The sequence below is a fragment of the Onychostoma macrolepis genome, chromosome 15 (genome assembly GCF_012432095.1).
Source record: "Onychostoma macrolepis isolate SWU-2019 chromosome 15, ASM1243209v1, whole genome shotgun sequence".
NCBI classification, from domain to species: domain Eukaryota; kingdom Metazoa; phylum Chordata; class Actinopteri; order Cypriniformes; family Cyprinidae; genus Onychostoma; species Onychostoma macrolepis.
Window position 1 is genome coordinate 12,161,060 of NC_081169.1, and position 19,463 is coordinate 12,180,522.

General features: G+C 35.9%; 1 protein-coding gene across 1 annotated transcript in view; it reads right to left on the reverse strand.

The window, feature by feature from the left end:
- The window catches only part of tyw1 (tRNA-yW synthesizing protein 1 homolog (S. cerevisiae)), a 73,726-nt gene that overhangs the window by 29,876 nt on the left and 24,387 nt on the right, over positions 1–19,463 (reverse strand). Inside the window, exons 9-13 of the mRNA XM_058744340.1 lie at positions 18,472–18,524; positions 18,220–18,338; positions 13,422–13,531; positions 7,914–8,091; positions 936–1,071 (exon numbers count right to left, since the gene is read on the reverse strand). Of these exons, the coding sequence (XP_058600323.1) occupies positions 936–1,071; positions 7,914–8,091; positions 13,422–13,531; positions 18,220–18,338; positions 18,472–18,524 (596 nt within the window). The remainder of the gene's footprint in view (positions 1–935; positions 1,072–7,913; positions 8,092–13,421; positions 13,532–18,219; positions 18,339–18,471; positions 18,525–19,463) is intronic.

Sequence of the window (19,463 nt, forward strand, 5' to 3'; positions counted from 1 at the left end):
AGTGAATCATCTCTGAATGATGGCACTTAAAATCATTAAGCAGTAATGCCAAGGCCCCCGGTAACAAACTGCTTTTGTCATCTCAGCATGCTGAACCCAGAGTAAGAGCCGTTGATGGACAGCACCTACGCATCCACTTCATCAAGCTAGCATTTTTAACAGAACTTCAGCTCAAAAATGCAGTTATTTAACACATTCTTTTGACGTTAAAAAATGACATTGTTACAGGCCGACGCACATTATTACTCTGATAAATCACCGGATTTGGGTTAAGATGAAATCAATACTGAAACTTTGCAGTCATGATGTTTGGAATTAGCATAATCGATAGCAGAGATTTCCAGAGTATTTTGTATAGGCCTCATATGAATTACAGGCAAAATAATGAGTGAAGAGAAGCGAGAAGAACAGCTTTCAAACAATCATTTTTAAGGCCAGCAACAATTGAATTTTACACGCAGTAACACACAACAGAACTATTAACCTAGAAAAACACTTAATAAATGTTGACTTTAGCAATTGTGTACCACAGTCTCTTCTGTCTTCATTTCATGGCCTGTGCAAAGACACAATGTTTATGATTAAACTAAATTATGAGGAAACTTTTATTCTAGAAGAGAACTAATCCTTTAAGAGCAATGGTGTTGAAGTTCAAGCTGATTCATTAGAATCCACTATTTAAAGATCACAAGCAACATACAGAGTTACTCAGGGTCTTGTACTCTTGATAATTACAATTCTGTTTGGGTTTCTTGCTAAGCAAAGGTCAACATGGGTGACTGTTGACAACAGTTGGTCCTAAAAATGGACTCAGTTTCTGTCAGACTAATATTGCAAAAGCAGCCTTATATGTCTATAACAACAGTCCCACCACTAAGACCAGAATTTCATATTTCATAGATTTCATATTCTGGATTAAGGCACAGTGGACCTACCTTTTCACCCAGTGCTCTGAGACTGTCCATGAAGCGCTGCCAGAAGTCTTTGAAGAGGGGACGGTCAATTTTCTTCAGACTGTCCTTGGTGCTGGCATCAACGCTGACGTAAAGTTGTGTAACAGGCACAAGACTCCTATAGACAGAGAAAAAGAGTTGGAGGGAGAATCAAATTAGCATTGTATAAAGAAAGTCATGCTTTTTAACATATTAACAAAACTGAAGAATATTGGAGTGCAGTTAAGCATCAGGATCGAAACCATTTTTGGCTAGCCAGAGCAAGAGGCTCTATTTTATTGTATTCTTTGTCGCTGTGCATGAGTAAAACACAATAAAACAGCAGGCAACTGAGTGATTGAGTTTGAGAGATGAAAACAGGAGTTAAGCCAGGAGTAGGAAATGTGTATGTTCAGACTATTGACAACAACTGCCAGAGCTGCATTAGCCAAATAAAACTAAATCGTTCAGTACAACTCTGGAACTGAGCTCTGCCTACAGTACCTGTATCAGCCCATCATCATTTTCATAAAGACATGGCATTTCTAATTAGGGGATGTCAGTGTATACAGAGTAACATTGCCGGCCACTATGCAGTAAGACAAGGTATCTGAGTGATAAGTGACGGGCAGAATCTTCTTTGTGGTTTCCCTATGGGCAAGTTAGACAAGTCGATACTGCCACTGTTTTTCAAAACAGACCAGCTGACATGCTGACCCAGTGTTTCCTTCAAACATTGGAGTCATATTAAAAACATCTTGAATAGACTGGATTTAAATTCATTCATAAAAATCTCAGCAGGCAGATGATAACCACCTCTTGTGTTCTGATTCTTAGCTATTTTTGTACTCCTAGATCTCAGCAAGGCTTTTGACAGTCTGCCACAATATTTTCCAGATATTAGCATTTAGCATCACTGATACTGCTTCTCCTCTGGTTAATAACCAACATTGACTAGATAAAAAAGTTTGTAAAGACAAACTTTAAGTTGGCTTGAGAAAGCCGGACCAGAAAGTTAGAAAAGTTTTAAAAGTTTTAATAAAGTTTAAGAAGTTTAAGTTTGATGGATTTCAGTCTGAAATAGTTTGAAGTTTAAAGTAGTTTTAAAAGCTTAAAGTTTGATACATAGATAGATAGATAGATAGATAGAGTCAGATTATAGATAGATAGATTAGATAGATAGATAGATTCTAAGGACCTCAGAGTGGTTGCTATGATGGTTGCTAGGCTAACTCTGGTGGTTGCTAGGGTGTTGCTATGTGGTTGCTAAGGTACTGAGTGTGGTTGCTAAGGTGTTGCTATGTGGTTGCTAGGGTACTTGGGGTGGTTGCTAGGGTGTTGCTAAGCGGTTGCTAAGGTACCCGGGGTAGTTGCTATGCGGTTGCTAGGGTACTTGGGGTGGTTGCTAGGGTGTTGCTAGCGGTTGCTAGGGTACCCGGAGTGGTTGCTAGGGTGTTGCTATGCGGTTGCTAAGGTACCCGGGCTGGTTGCTAAGGTGTTGCTATGCGGTTGCTAGGGTACCTGTGGTGGCTGCTATGTGATAGCTGTGGTACCCGGGGTGGTTGCTAGGGTGTTACTAGCATGTTGTTAGCATTATTAGCTAGTTACTAACATGTTTCCAGCATGATTAGCAAGTTACTAGCATGTTGCTATCATGTTTCTAGAATGATTAACAAGTGAATAACATGTCGCTAGCATGATTAGCAAGTTATTAGCATGTTGCTAGCATGATCAGCATGCCACTAGCATGTTTCTAGCATGATTACCATGTTCTAGCATGATTAGCAAGTGACTAGCATGTTGATAACATGTTTCTATCATGATTAGCATGCTACTAGCATGATTAGCAAGTGACTAGCATGTTGCTAACATGTTTCTAGCATGATTAGCAAGTGCTTGATTGAGTCTCAAAGAATTCTGGGAGTTTAAGTTTGAATTTTGACAGTTGGAGTTTGAATAGTCTTGGCTCATCTGAACATTCCGTCAATGTAAATCTATGGGATTTTTATGATTTTTAATCTTCATTTTTATGAAAACCATAAGTCTGATCAGTTAGAAAAGATATAGCACACCCGGCGAGATCAGTCTGAAGATGTGGGCTGAGTTTGGAGTCTGTAGAGTTAAAGCTCTAGGAGGAGTTAGAGTTGTAAATTTTAGTCTCAGAAGAATAATAAGAAGTTTAAATAGCATTTCAGTAAGTTGGCTTTCTCAAGCCAACTTAATGAAAGGCATTAATTTCTACTGAACCAAATCAAGTCCTGCTCCCATTGCTCATGGTGTCCCCCAGGGCTCTGTTCTGGACCCTTTCCTTTTTTTATTTTACATAAATAATTTGATGGCATGCACTCAAATACCATTGCTACGCCAATGAAATGCAAATCTGTATCTGCTGATAGGCCTGGACAGGATTTCCTCTTCAAATATACTTGTATCCATGATGTTAAAAGTGTCCATGGCTAACTTTCCAAAACTCAATCCTGACAAAACCAAAGTTGTTTTATCTCACTCCAATCTGTGTTTAGATGTTTTATTAAAGCCATCATCCATTAGACTGGTTTTTGACTTCATCCTCAGCTTAAAGTCACACATTAATCTTGTCAAATGTCTTTTCTCCACCTCCTTGCATCACAATATCTTGATTACTCGTTTCAACTTCTTTCTTGCTCTGCCAATTTATTAACATTTCCCAGGTTCAGACTGCCCTCCTCGGGTCCTTCACACCTTAAAACCTAATTAAAACTCATAAGTTTACTTCGGGATTATTAAAATGTTTATGCTTTTGTCTTCTGTAATCAGTTTGTCCTATTTTGTTGTAATTTTTTATTCTTACCTAGCAACTAGCATCTTTTTGTTACATGATTTACAGTTGTTCAGCATCATGCATTGTGAAGAGTCCTTAAATTAGAGAAAAGTGCTAAGGCAAAAAAAATAATAATAAATATATATATATATATATATATATATATATATATATATATATATATATATATATATTTTTTTTTTTTTTTTTTTTTTGACGAAAAATACTGTAAATAATTTTGCAGAATTCTGCTCTAGAATCTAAGAGTGAATGTTTTAGAACTGCAGATGTTTTTTTTTTTTTTATTACTTTGCTGAAAATAGAAGTGCTCTTTTGCCCTGCATATTACTTTCTGTCTACATTATGTTAAAGGTCCCATGGCATGAAAATTTCACTTTATGAGGTTTTTTAACATTAATAAGAGTTCCCCTAGCCTGCCTATGGTCCCCCAGTGGCTAGAAATGGCGATCGGTGTAAACCAAGCCCTGGGTATCCTGCTTCGCCTTTGAGAAAATGAAAGCTCAGATGGCCCAATCTGGAATCTTCCCTTTATGTCGTCATACGGGGAAAGGTTACCTCCCCTTTCTCTGCTTTGCCCGCCCATGAGAAAATGAGCTACTACCGTGTGAGGCAAGGGCAATATTTTTTTTTCCTCGAGAGACATCATGGCTTGCAAACGAGCGAAGCATGACAGTTGCTCAGTGTTTGGATGTTTTAGTTCCTTCGTTGCAGCTTCTTCATCCGGTGCTTCTCCATCCGGATCAGATTCTGGGTCAAACTGAAAAGCTTGAATGACTGCGTGTCTATGAGCCTTTGCGATACATCCACTGTCAACATTAGCGCATGGTAGCGCAAGCTGGTTAAGGCCACACCCCCACCCTCCACCTTGCCCCACCTCTCTCGTCCTTAAAGCTACAGACACAGGAACGGCACGTCCTAAGGAAAGCTCATTGTGGGACTGGCTCATAGTGGCTGAAATTCTGCACCAAGGCTGAATTTCAGGAAACAGACTTCAGATACAGTATTAGGGACCACTTAGGCCTATATAAAAACATCCAAAAAGCAGCATGTCATGGGACCTTTAAAATTAATGCACATAAATAAAACTAAAAAAGAAAATGCTATTTAAATAATATACTAAAAAACAAGCTCTTTAAATATATAAGCCAATCAATAACAATGAAAAAGTATCAGCATCATTGGTTATTTTGAGTTGTTAGTGTGAGGTTGTGCCAGTGTGCCATTTAATTTTTTCCTTCTGAAAAGAACGCAATAAAGCATTAGCATACTGATATGAGTAAAGCAGCAGGTCCAGGATCTCATTATAACAGCATATAAGAAAGCAGGGAAGGCTCATTGCTGGGACCCTCAGTGAATATATTTTTTTGCCTCTGTTGGTTTGTTTATCACACAGAAAAGGCCTGCTTCACCAGAGAAGCGTGACGAAGCTTGCAGCTACGAGATAAACAACAATGATTGACAAGTGTTTCTCTCTTCCTCAGCACACTGCCAGCATGATATTCGAGCAGCTGAGGTGACGTCCCCTCACCCTCAGATAACCTGCCTGATCTGTGAGAGCATTCGGCGTGCAGCAGTCTGGAGAATGAGGTGAGGATGTATTTTGCATTAAGCTGGGGAGCAGAAAGAGAGAGATAGCTAAAAGCTTTTTGGCTGCTCCTGAAAACTCATGAATTTAGCACAATCTGGTGGAATTGGAGGAGCTGAGAGTCGAAGAAGCTGTGATTTGCAATTCAGAGCCTGATTATGGCTTATCAGTCCAGTTACAGCCCGAGTGGGACTTCAAAGACTGAGGGAAAACTTCAAACTGGAGGATGTTCAGTTGCTAGAACTACTGCAGATACACAGAGTACAAACGCATGCAAAAACAGGCTTCAGCTGTAGGCACTAGATCAGAATCACTGAATGATACATGACAAGATACATAACAAAAGTTAAATCATAATAGACACTGATGGGAATGTGTGCCCACAATATTAACATTTGGGCAATTCCATCGTTACGGACGTGACATTCGCAGTTAAAACCTGAAATATAAATTCTCACAGAATGTATTCATTACCAAGATAATGAACGATCTCTTTATATTTTTTTAAACCCCAGACATCACAAAAATATCTATCTATAAACGTGTTTTATATTTTAGATTCGGGAAATACACATGCATAACGGACGTGACAGAAAAATATCAGAGTTTTTGGGCGACAACATATTTTCTAGAAATTCTGCAATTTACAATGCACAAACCAGAATCAACAATATTCACAAAACACAAATGATTAATTTTGTTAAAATTTTCGTTTTTGTGTTTCAGATGAAAAATCAGTGTTACAGACATGACATCTCTCCGTTACAGACGTGACCATTGCGAAAGCAGAAAATTCTCTAAAAACTTTAACAGAGACGTCTAGAGGGTATTTAATAGGGCTGCCCCCCACTAAAGATTTTTCTAGTTAACTGGTAGTCGTTCAATTAAGCCATTATTCAACTAAACGCAAACAGATGCAGTTATAACCTGTAAATTGAAAGTTACTTGACGATTTAAAATGATCTAACGGGCTGATGCTGCTCCAATTTGTTGATCATTAGTTGTTGTTGACCAAGATTAAACAGATGTCACAGTCATAAACTTGTTTTAACGACTCACTTATCCATTAAACAATTAAGATACAAAACAAGTTAAGCTAACGCATCTCTTGCGTTTATTGCTGTTTTTCATGTTAAATGTGAATAATGACAGATTGGATGTCACAGATTTTTTTTTTTTTTTTATGTATATAGGTGGAATTTTCACATTAACTTCACGCAATATTATCGTACTTTTGACTTTAATTATGACGTTGATCTTTTTTATTTAGTTATTTTTCATTGTACTAAAATGCCACTGTAGGCTATTTGTAGCTACTGAATGCAAACACAATTTTGGCACAGTGGCCCAAAAAACAAAAACAAAAAAATAGTGGGGGGATATTTGAATTATTTGTTAATAAACTAGTGTTTTCTGAGTCAGTGTCGCAAAGATATATAGGGCCCATATGCACCTGCATACCCAGACGCTACGCCACTGCAATGAACATTATATGACATTTTAAATAGTTTTGACGATTTGTCCTTCAGTCCGCCTGTGCATTTCTGACCAGCACAGCAAATGCAGATCACCACGATGTTCTTGTTGAGAATACAGTTTCTAAAATGTTATTAGAATGATTTCATTTCTAAGATGTTATGATACGGAAAGCCTGAAACAGATCACAGCAGTAGCCTAGACCTACACAGTATAGGCCGGGGTGGCGAACGTCGGTCCTGGAGAGCTTCAACCCTAATCAAACACACCTGAACAAGCTAATCAAGGTCTGAACGATGACTAGAAAGCTACAGGCAGGTGCATTTTTATTAGGGTTGGAGCTGAACTCGGCTCTCCAGGAACGGAGTTCGCCACCCCTGGTATAGGCTATCAGTTATCAGCAACGTGGTAAACATGTGTGCTGGCATGTGTAGATTTAATATGAAGTTTCCGTAACGGCCACGTCCGTAACGCATTATTGGTTGATAAGAGCAAAGAATGGAGATAAGCTGTTGGTCATAATTAGAATGGACATAAGTTGGCTTTGCACAGAAAGTTTCAAGTTAATTGCATTAATAATTACTATATGAAATAAACGTAATCTTTAAAACGTTATGGACGTGACACCGCGCTGAAGTGTCCTGACCTGATAAATCTAGTCCTTATAAATCCAAAAATCATCGCTGTTTAGACAAAGTGAGTTTATTCATTTTTCAGACAGGCCTCCATCTTTCTACAAAATGCTTTCTGTCGACAAATTATAATATGGGCAGTCTTTGATCTCTCATTTGAAAACATGAAATACAGTCGGATGAAAATGTAATTTTACTTTAGGTGCACCCCTCAATGTGGTGGATAAACATAGCAATTTCCTTCGAATTTCTATTAAAGCACATTGATGCTGTAAAATACAGACCTAAATGCATAAGTTAAACAGGGTTTTATTCTTTTGGTAAAAACTTTTTTTTCATGTTAACTTAAGGATAACTTTTGCATGGAATTGCCCATTAGTGGATGACGACAAGTGTTTTTCAGTAGCCAATTCAGCATTTAGTCCCCAAGCTGGACAATTCCATTACCTAAAGGTTTTAAATCCCACCTGATCTCCTCAGGGAACTGGGCGTTTGTGACGAGGAAGCTGGATATTTTCTGCTGGTGAAGGAGTCGAAGGAAGGAGTTGATCTCAGGATACATGATAGGTTCGCCCACCAGAGACAGAGCACAGTGCTTCACAGCGAGGCCCTCTTCAAAGCGCTCGGGACGCACTCCTGGAACACCTGTTATGTGAAAACACACCAAATGGTTAAAAAGTGGTTAGTGGTCATTTGGCCATTTGGCCATTTGTTAAAGCTAAAGTGGGTAGTTTCTTCGCAACTAGGACAACAAGCAGAATTGCAAAGACAAGTTTTTCAAATCTGTCATTGGCCATACAAGCAGATAATCCCACCCCCAACTCAAGCCATTGGTTGAGCCAATGTCAAGATGTGGTGCGAATCCAAAATAACAACATAACTAGGGCCCTTATTCCGTTTTATTTATTCCATATTCCATTTTTTCCATTTTAATTTTTTCTAAACTCTGTTTTAATGGTTAAATTAATCAAAAAGCATGTCTAATTAATTTAAATCATGAACCTTACATAATTTAACAATGTATTAAAAGTTTAACAAAAAATAATTCATTATTATTTCATTTATGCTTTTCCAGAAGTACTATGTGCGTTTGCTTGTGCGTTTACATTGTTCTAGTTTTGGTTTTTGGTAAATTATTTTTCTGGTAAATATTCCTTGAAAATAAATGTTTTAATAATTTTGGTAAGACTTTACAATAAGGTTCATTAGTTAATATTAGTTAACAACATTAGTAAACATGAACTAGGAATGAACAATACTTCTACAGCATTTATTAATCTTAGTTAATGTTAATTTCAGCATTTACTAATGCATTATTAAAATCACAAGTTGTCTTTGTTAACATTAGTTAATGCACTGTGAACTAACATGAACAAACAATGAACAACTGTATTTTCATTAACTAACATTAACAAAGATTAATAAATAGTGTAATAAATGCATTGTTCATTGTTTGTTCGTTAGTTAATGCATTAACTAATGTTAATAAATGACACCTTATTGTAAAGTGTTACCATAATTTTAGTAGTAGTAGTAGTAGTACCATGCTTACATTCAGTAATATATTTATGTCACAATTTCTTCAAGTTAAAACAAACTTTTTTATTTTATATTTATTTCATTCACACAGAGACACGCAGAACATGCAGGATTAATTTTTCATTTGTAATTTTTTTTTGCAGCTTAATATTCACTAGTCCGTATCGCGTTTTGATTTAAGCATACTCACTTACTTAGATTTATAGATTAATTCATCCAAAATTGCGTGACATTTCGCATTATACAGTAATTTCCATTTTTACGACCATATTCTGCCATTCCATCCACGTTTTCCACATTGCGGAAATAGGGCTGTACTTAACTTACCTCTTTACTAGCACACTACAAAATTACCTAGCCAGTCACAAATGTTCCCAGAAACTGTAAAATCATTTGTTCGAACCACGTTGGTTCAACAATATAGAATTATTGTTAATTACATCACGCAGGTGGTGGAATAATAACTTCTTGGTTCAAGAACTAAATAATGTGAGATTATTTATATAAATTATAAACATGGCATGTGAGGACTATTTTGCCATTTTTGGTCTCCATTTTTCTCTTTTATTTTGAGATGTCTGATTCAATACCAGGTTCTTATTTGTCAATGGTAAAAAGCATATCACTATATTTTCATATAAATATGAAATAACAGATACTGATTGAAAAACATGTTTTTTTGTGACTATTTTTTTTCAAGAAACACCAAATCGTTGAACTATATTGGTAACAAAAGAACTTGTGTTTAAGAATTCTTTTGGGAAATTCACCCAAAGTTGGGATGATGAAGCGGCAATGGTTTTTAAAGCACACTGAGTGAAATCAACCAATCAACAAATATCTTAAAGCTGTCTCAGCAAATTAAACTCAGAGAAACTTTTTAACTTGTTTTAATCTATAATCAGCCCATTTAAAGTCTAAGACCAAAGAGACAACTTTGGAAAAATAGGGTACCGCCGGCAAACTCGAAATTGGTTTCCTGCGAGTTAGCAATCTTGACAAAAAAAAAAAAAGAAAAGTGATTAAACTGGATTCTAATCAGACTGACAATAATAATGAAAATGTAACTATTTAATCTGTCAAAGAACTAACACTAGTGCAGTTTCTAATAGCCACTCTACATTTTGCTCCCTCTGGAGTCTGGCTCCATTTTTGTGCTCTGTACCCTCTACACAGCATGTTTCCTGGCCTTTCATCCGCTCTGTGTTCACTTGTTTACTCAGCCCTGGGTCATCATGCCTTACTTCTGCTACATGGAGCTGTGATGTCACTGCTAAATGTCAACTGCACCACCAAGCCAGAGAGGATGGTGAGACCAAGACGACGATGCGGAGGTGGTGCAACACACACACACATCTGGCACTAGCTCAGACACTGGAACAAAACCTACAAAGGTCTCCATCAGTAGCCTCGATTTCTCTGGCTCAGATGCACCAAAAGTGCTAATCTTTGGACCAAAAGATATGTACTGCTTTAGAAAAACATTCCCTGTCCATTTCTCGAAACTTGAAGAAAAAAAACTTGACAGGAACATTATTGGATTTCTGAAAAAGAATTGAACCAGAACAATAGACCTTGAGTAATGTTCATTTTAGAAAATACTAAAGTTTGACATCTGTACTGAAAACAGATGATCAAAGACAGATGTCTTGAACAGCAGAAACCTTAATTTGCGAATGATAAAATCGAATCAAACTGACTTTGGGACTGTGCCACCCCACCTAATAACATTCCCAGCAGATATCATCAGAAAACTCCCTTTCTTAGCTGCAGATCTGTTTAGTAGCCATCTACGCTAGACATCTCTGATGAATTTTTCAGACTACTGCAGGCGGAGAAAAAAAAAACACATCAAAAAGTCTCCAAATCACCCCATATTCTGAAGTATGAAGGCAGTGCGGTAAAACAAAACCAGTGATGTTAAGGGAGTCGCTTCAGACGCTAAGAAAAAGCACAAAAGGAGTCAGTTCCCATCTTAAGGTTCATGAAAACCCATCTGGTGTGCCCCCACAATCCCTAGAAAGTCTGATCCAGATGTCCACTAAAGTACTTGAACTTTGGATCTGGCAGTGAAATCACAACCCATTATGAGTTGACGTCACCTGATTGCTGAGATGAGGAATGAGAGACAGGAATGCGTTACGTCCCAACGGGCACATTTTGGAGGGAAAAGGAAATTTGCTGGCATTAGATTGTTTTATGACACAATATTGGTATGCCATTGCAAAAATAGTCCTAAGAGTGCAAGACATCATTTTCTGCCATGACTTACATAAATCACAAAGAATTTGTCATCAAAACAGAGATAATTTCCCGTGGCAGTAACATTTGACTTGATAAAAGCAGCATGATTCACTTCACTTTTTAATTTACTAATTTGTCATTGCACTGATGCTTTTATCCAAAGAGACTTACGGTCAGTCAGGGTTTGGGAATTGGCTCACTATCAATTTATGAGCTTGAATTTAAATCAAATTGGTCACAGGATGTTCTGTATTATTGCAATTTAAAACTACACTTACATCATATGATTTTCTTATATTTTTATTCTACCTACCTGAACAATTCAGAATTTTGTTAACAGTTCAGGAACTGAAGTGAAATTTGAATTTTATTTTCAATTCTGCATGGCATACAATCCTGCCTATAGTCCACACTCAGTTGAGCATTTGATTAAAAGGGAGTTCACCTAAAAATGAAAATTTTGTCATTAATTACTCACCCTCATGTCGTTCCAAACCCGTAAGAACTTTGTTCATCTTCAGAAAACAAATTCAATTTTTTTGATGAATTCCGAGAGCTTTCTGAGCCTCCCATAGACAGCAACGTAACTACTATGTTCAAGCCCAGAAAGGACATTGTTAAAATAGTATAAAACAGTGGAGAATGACGCGGAGGAGAATAATCTTTTAATAAATTATTTTTGTTTTCGTTGTGCAAAAAAAATATTCTTGTAGCTTCATAAAATTACGGTTAAACCACTGATGTCACATGGACTATTTTGACGATATCCTTACTACCTTTTTGGACCTTGAACATGTCAGTTGCGTTGCTGTCTATGCAGAGTCAGAAAGCTTTCAAGGTTTCATCAGAAATACCTTAATTCGTGTTCGAGGGTGAGTAATTAATGACACAATTTTCATTTATGGGTGAAATATTGCCTTAATATCATGGGATTGAATCGAAAAGCTTTCAGTTAACAGCCCAGAGCCCAGCACACAACCACAAAACTCAAACTTCATGAAAGAAAAAGAGTAAACTTTTGATTTTCTTTTTACATCAGATTTCAGAATTAACCATCAACTGTTATATCACCCAGAAAGTTTGCAAAATGTTTAAATTAATGATGAAGATGCACAAGGCAATGCAATAGGAAATTTAACTTCAGTTATGGTAGCTGACAGTCAAAATAAATAATAAAAAAAATACAATGCTGCAATCACAGATATTCCTATTCATATGGAATTAGATCTTTCAGAGGATGCCAGAGTTGTTATTATCTAATCATTTTTCAGAGGTTGTTTGAGAAAAAACACAGACACATTTGATTCAGAGAAGATCTATGAAACACCAATTATCCAGAAGGGAAAACTAATTTCATCCAAATAGGGCTAAAGAAACATTTTCTTTACCAATCATACTCTCTTCACTGACCAGAAAAAAAGCTATAACTTTTAAAAAAAGTTAAAAACCAAACAAAAAATAAAATGAATAAAATAAAATTATGTCCCCTCAGTACATCTGTATGGTGTAATGAGAACAATCTGCATAACTCTGTAGCACCTGTGAGGCAAAACAACCAAATAAAACTCTCAAATGATGCTTTACAAAAGAAGCCTCAGTGAGATGCCCTTCCCATCTGATCTCGGCCTGTCAAACTGATCCAGCAACAAACCTCATCCCCTTAATGCTGCTGAAAGCTGATGGATCCACTACTGATCTGATGCAGCAGATGGTGAAGAAAGTGACAGGGTGCAAATAAATAAATTAGACCCAGTCGAACTGCACTTAGAGCCTGTCCTGTTACTGCCTTCTGCAAACTGTAGTGACAGCTAAATATACCCCAGTGTCTGTTGGACAATCTCTGAAAGCGGGAGGGTGTTCAGAGCGTGGAGACGTCAACATAGTGTTATGTCACACAATGTTTGAATAGCTTCCAACTGGATTTGTGCCTCTGAGGAAAAGATATTTAAATATATTTGGCTATATTTATATCCCACCAGACAAACAAAACAAGTTATTTCTGTACAATTATAGTGTAAAGGCCTATTAACAGCATGTGTGAATATTCTGCTATAAGTGAAGTTTGTGGCAAAAGAAGAATTCTGAAGCATACTTTTATTTCACTTATACATCAAAATAAAAACAGACCCTAAAATTCACAGCAGAAGAGGTCAGCTGAAGGTACCAGACAGCGACGCTCTGGGAGTCCTTACCTCTAAACTGGCGAATCATGTTCCTGTGGTTCTCCACAGCCTCTTGAATGATCTTCTCAGCTGGGTCCATTTTCCAGCGCCACTCGGTGCCCACCGGGTTGGTGTGGTGTCTGTACAGAGAGAATGAGAGAGGACAGGTCCTGTCAGCATGTAACCATCACATCATAACACACCCTGGACCGCAGTCTCATTCCCCCGAGAATAACACCTGCACACCCACTGCCCGCAAATTAGCATCCTGTGACCCTTTCAACAGCTCTCACATCACATGAAAGGGCACAAATGCCAGGCAATGTGGCCTTACTTCCGTCCCCTGCCACAAATAGCAACAGGAGCTGAGACAACGTTGAATGTGGCACCATATCTCTTCATTTCACCACAGGTAGAGCCAAATCCTAATATGTGACCCTGGACCACAAAACCAGTCTTAAGTCGCTGGGGTATATTTGTAGCAATAGCCAAAAATACAATGTATGGGTCAAAATCATTGATTTTTCTTTTATGCCAAAAATCATTAGGACATTAAGTAAAGATCATGTTCCATGAAGATATTTTGTAAATTTCCTACTGTAAATATATCAAAACTTAATTTCTGGTTAGTAATATGCATTAATAACTTCATTTGGACAACTTTAAAGGCGATTTTCTCAATATATATTTTTTTTTTGCGCCCTCAGATTCCATATTTTTAAATGGTTGTATCTCAGCCAAATACTGTCCGATCCTAACAAACCATACATCAATGGAAAGCTTATTTATTCAGCTTTTAGATGTTGTATAAATCTCAATTTGTACATGTGTAAAAAACTACATTTTCAAACTCAACTAGTAAGTGGGTTGTCTGAACAACTAGCCCACTAGCAGTTTTTTTTCCAGACAGTTTTTAGTTTGAAGCCCAAAAATGAAAATGCTCTCATCAGTTACTCACTCTGAAGTTGTTGAAAACCTTAACTAAGTTTCTTCCATTGAAAAAAAGAATCCAAACAGTTATTAATTGACTTTCATAGTAGTTTGTTTTGGCTACTGGCAACTGTTTGTTTCCCAGCATTCTTAAAAATATATTTTTTTGTGTTCATCAGAAGAAAGAAACTCATATAGGTTTGGAAAAACTTGAGGGAGAGTAAATGATAACAGTTTTTACTATCTCTATAATTTATTCAGTTGAGAATCAGAATTGTGTTTTTAAAAGTTTAGAAAATAATGAAAACTAGCTAACTAAAATGTTAACCTTACAAATCAGGCCATTGTGATTCAATTCTATCCTGTGTGTATGCTTGTTAACCTGAACATTATTATTTACTAAATAGAAAAAATAAAATGAATGAATGAATTATAATAATAATCTGGCCATTGTGACCCATTTTTAATGAAAACAATTAAATGGAAAAAAAACCTACTAGAAAAAGAAAAAGAAAGAATAAATAACTAAAAATAAATGAAGGAAAAAAATTACTTTAACTCAGGCCATTGTGATCCATTCATATTCAAAGCAAAGTCTGAGTAAAATATTATTTTAAAAATTATATTTTATATATATATATATATATATATTTTTTTTTTTTTTTTTTAATAATAATATTTAATAAAACATACAAACATAATATTTAAAAAAATAAATAAATAAAATAAGTGTGGATATGCTTGAAGAACCAAGACATCTCTGAGTAAAAGAAATATATTTGTTTTAAATCTATTATTTATTTAAAGAAACAAAAAAACTTTTAAAAAGTCTAATAAATAAGAGTATGCTTGGAAGCATGTCAGAGTAAAACAAATAAAAGAATATTAAAAATACTTACTACTTTTTTAAAAATCTAATATAAAAAATTATAACACTAAGTGGGTGTGCTTGGGGAATCAACAACCAAAACACCTTAAAAACCATTAACACTGATCACGTTATTAACAATAAAAAGGCTTGATCTTTTTGCCCTCCTGCCTTTGTCAAGATGAAAAGCCAATGTTTGATATGGGTTTAAGAGCTTTTCCTCTAATGCCTTTGCTCCGTTTCATGAGATAAACCTAAATATTCACCTAAAATATCCAGCCCATCCACATGAAGAGGCCTCTTCAGACTCATAATTTCGAGTGCCACTTTTAACCAAAATACTCCCCTTACACAGAGTTCAATATTTTCATCACATTCCCTGTAAGCGGAGGACTAAACGACTTTCGCATTTCGAAACTTCTTCAGCACATTTATTTGCATTATGTCATTAACTGTGTGGCATTTGAGGATACGCGCAGCATGTGGCAATGAAACGGATGAAAAATTTGATTAGCGCGACGCTCTGAGTCACAGCGGCACAACACAAAACACAACCCACGACGCGATCCGATACACCGCTTATACACAAGGGCACAAAAATAGAGTTCACTGACAGTCTCAAGACGATGATTTTTCTTCATTAAGCCCCATAATGCCACAAAATCAGCTGATTCAATGAGAAAATTGGATCCGAAATGACAGATTTACTCAACAGCAGGATCAAAGCCCTCTTTAAGACGCCTTCAATCTGCTGCGTTAATCTGACAGCGCAGCTCAAACTACAAACACAGAAGTTGGATTTTGTGCACTGGAGGCTGTCCCAGCATGTCCTGTCCTGGAGCTGTAGGGCAGGAGACAGTGTCCTGTTAGTTTATGGGTGGATGAGTGTGTGTCATGCTCACACAGTGATGTCCTTATATCAAGTCCATCTCAGCCAGCGAGCAGCTTTCAGCTGTGCTTCAGCGTAAGGGTCACTCGTGGTGGAAATCATCCCAGATCCACTCTTCAGAGGAGCTGCACTGATGCTTTTTGACAGCTCTTTTTTCCCTCCACATAAAACCTCACCGCCATCGACAGGAATATTGAATGCTACCTTCTTTCCACAAGTGTCACTGTGAATCATCACTGCTGCATCTACCTTTGCTGTTTCCTCAGGAATTTTTCAAAGCATATAGGCTGATATTTTGAAGTACAGTACTTAAGCATTTTTATTATTATGGATGAGTTAAGCACTGATCATTTAATACTTAGGTTTAGGGGTTTGTTCAAAATCTGAATATGAGCAATGCACCAACCTACTTCATATTTGCCAAAGAAATCTATTATTCTTTCTTAAAAATTTTAGTGTGCGGATTCCAAAAATAGTCCCTGTTTTGTTGTAGCACATCATACTTTTACATAAAACATGAAGCATTTTGTAGCATTTGACAACTATTTGTAAGGTGAAGAAGTATAGTTTTATCGCTTAAAAACTGCCACAAAGACATGACTCCTATCTTCCTCTGAGACAGGTTTCAGGTTATTTGTTTAATTCTCAGATAGCTTTCACATCTACAAATGATTCTGAAGACATTATTTTATGCCTTAACCTGATTTCAAAGTCAGAGTTATGACCAGAAACGGAAGAAAATGCAAGAAAAGCTTTCTTTTTTTTTGTGAAAATGCTTATTTGTAAATAGTGTTAATTTTGTTAACAAAAACTACAACGAAAAATGTTAGTTGATGAGCTTTTTTCCTATGACTAAAATGAGACAATGAGATGACAATAAGGTCAATAAACGATAACTGTGACTATATCAACATGCAATTTCACTGACGATAAAATATGAGACTAAAATGCATCTTAAAAAATAAATACTATACCAAAAATCTCTTTTTATTTTCATCGAAAAAAAGAGACAAAATATTTGGACACATTCATGTGTGCGGTTGCCAGGTATCAAGTTCAAATCCCCAAATCAGAGGTTCTCTTTTAATAGAAGACATTTTCTGCCCGGTGTTTTGGTTAAATCTTGCAATCTGGCAACCACGCGCACGCGATCGCTCTTCATTACGGAAGCGCCACCGATGATCTGAAAACACCGACAAATCAGTAAGCTGGAGTTTAGTGATCTTCATGCGAGATGTTCGTTTTAAATGAAAGTGTCATTCAGCCGATCGGTGTTCTGTTATGAGATCTCAATTATTTTGTTTGCGATTTGCAGTTACTCGACCGCTGTCGTTTTAATAGTGAAGCATTATCGCAATTTGCAGTTATTGGAATTACTATTAGGAATTTCACGGTTATAATATTTCTTGTTTGTTTTTACCAGTTTTCCTAATGTAGACAGAGTGAGTACATATCTAAGTCTTTGACATTAATTTAAATAATAAATAGCCTATAATAAATCAGTACAAAAGATGAGATAAAATAAACCATGTGTATGAGTCCACATTCTATTGATTTTTGCTTATTGTGAAAGTGCAATACCTGAAGTGTAAATTTAATAACGACTATAATTTTGAGCAAAAATTATTTTTATCAGTTTAAACATTATGCAGCATGACGAAATGACGAAACAAAAACAAGACAAGGCTGAATAAATATGGTAATAACTAAAAAAGTACATTTGACACAGGACTAAGACTAATTTAAAAGACTAAGACTAAATTAAAAATGGCTGACAAAATTATTATTTGTGAACTTGTGTTTATGTAAATTTCTATCGCATTAAATTGAGCATTTTTACATTTTTTCACTCCTTTGCAGACTATGTTAAATTATGTATTTTGAATACTCCTTTTTGACATTAAAACTTTTGTCATTTGACTGCTTTTGTTATTTTAATAATTGCATTGAAGCTGATGTATATAAATTGAAAGTCGTCATTATTATTCTGTGAAAAATTGTACATGATGGAGTTGTTGTTGTTTTTTAACTCAGCGTCATCAAATTAGGTATTAGGTTTGCAAGTTAGGTTATAATTATTCATTAGGAGAATATCATGGAATAAATAATGTTTTTTAATGCATAAAAAAGACTTTCTCTACCTCCAGCAGAAAACACATTTGTTGGCACAGGCCAGGCTCGGTGTGGTCTCCATACAGCGGTGTGATTCAATCCCATAGAAGGTGTGTTTATAGCAGCCTCCTCTCCCTCTCAGCATTGACTAACAAAAGAAAGGCAACATTTGTTTCATTTATACAAAGACAAACTGTTCCTGTCTGGAAATATTGAACTGCTATAAAAAAGAAACTTGCTAAAGAGCTTTGACAAAAGATCAATTGGAGGAAAAAACTTACCTTGGTCCAACGACACAGTTTTACTCCAGAGTGACTTCCTATTAGTTTGTACCCTACAGACCACAAAGAAAAAAAGCAGTGAAGATGGAAACAAAGCATTTATACTGTATAGAGATTAGCAAGTTTCCAGAGTACCAACTGAGCAACATAACCTCAAAAGACAAACAGAATCATACCCTGCCTCTACGTATAGAAATCAAATCCAAAACACTTGCTGAATGCTAAAATCCTGCAGCTTCTGGATTAGTCACCAACATGTTTGAGTTTACAAGCAGAAAATTTCACTAATATGGTTGACCTATTGTCAGGAAAAATAATCATTTTATTGCTTTTAATTGTTTAAAATTATTTTTTTTATTATTATTTTCATGTCATGGTCAAAAACAGATAAAGGACCAATAATATACATTTTATTCATGTAAACATGTACAGTAAGAAAGAGGTATAATATCCATTATTTAAAAAGGGGGGGGGGGGGGGGGGGTATTTTAAATTAGAAAAATATAGATATTTTTTTCTTTTTTTGAAAAGTAATACAAGTAATACTATTAGTCAGTATATTTAAATAATAAATGTTTATTAAGCAACCAAATCAGCATATTACAATGATTTCTGAATGAAGTTCTGAAAATCCAGCTTTGCATCACAAATATAAATTACATTTTTTAAATGTATTAAATAGAAAGCAGTAATTTTAAAATTGTAATATTTCACAATATTACTGTTTTAACTGTATTTTTAATCAAACAATTGCAGCCTTGGTGAGCAGAAAAGACGACTTCTCAAAATAATTTTTTGCATAATTTGTACTTTGAACATTAGCGCATTATTGCAATGCCAGTCCACTCAATAAATTTACCAATCTGCAACCTAAACAGTTAAATTATGATGTTATTGATGTCACAACCATGAGCACATTAATATATGACCAATTAACAGAAGTCATTTACATAAAGAGTACAGTACATTGGCTTCAAAACAGTCATATAGTG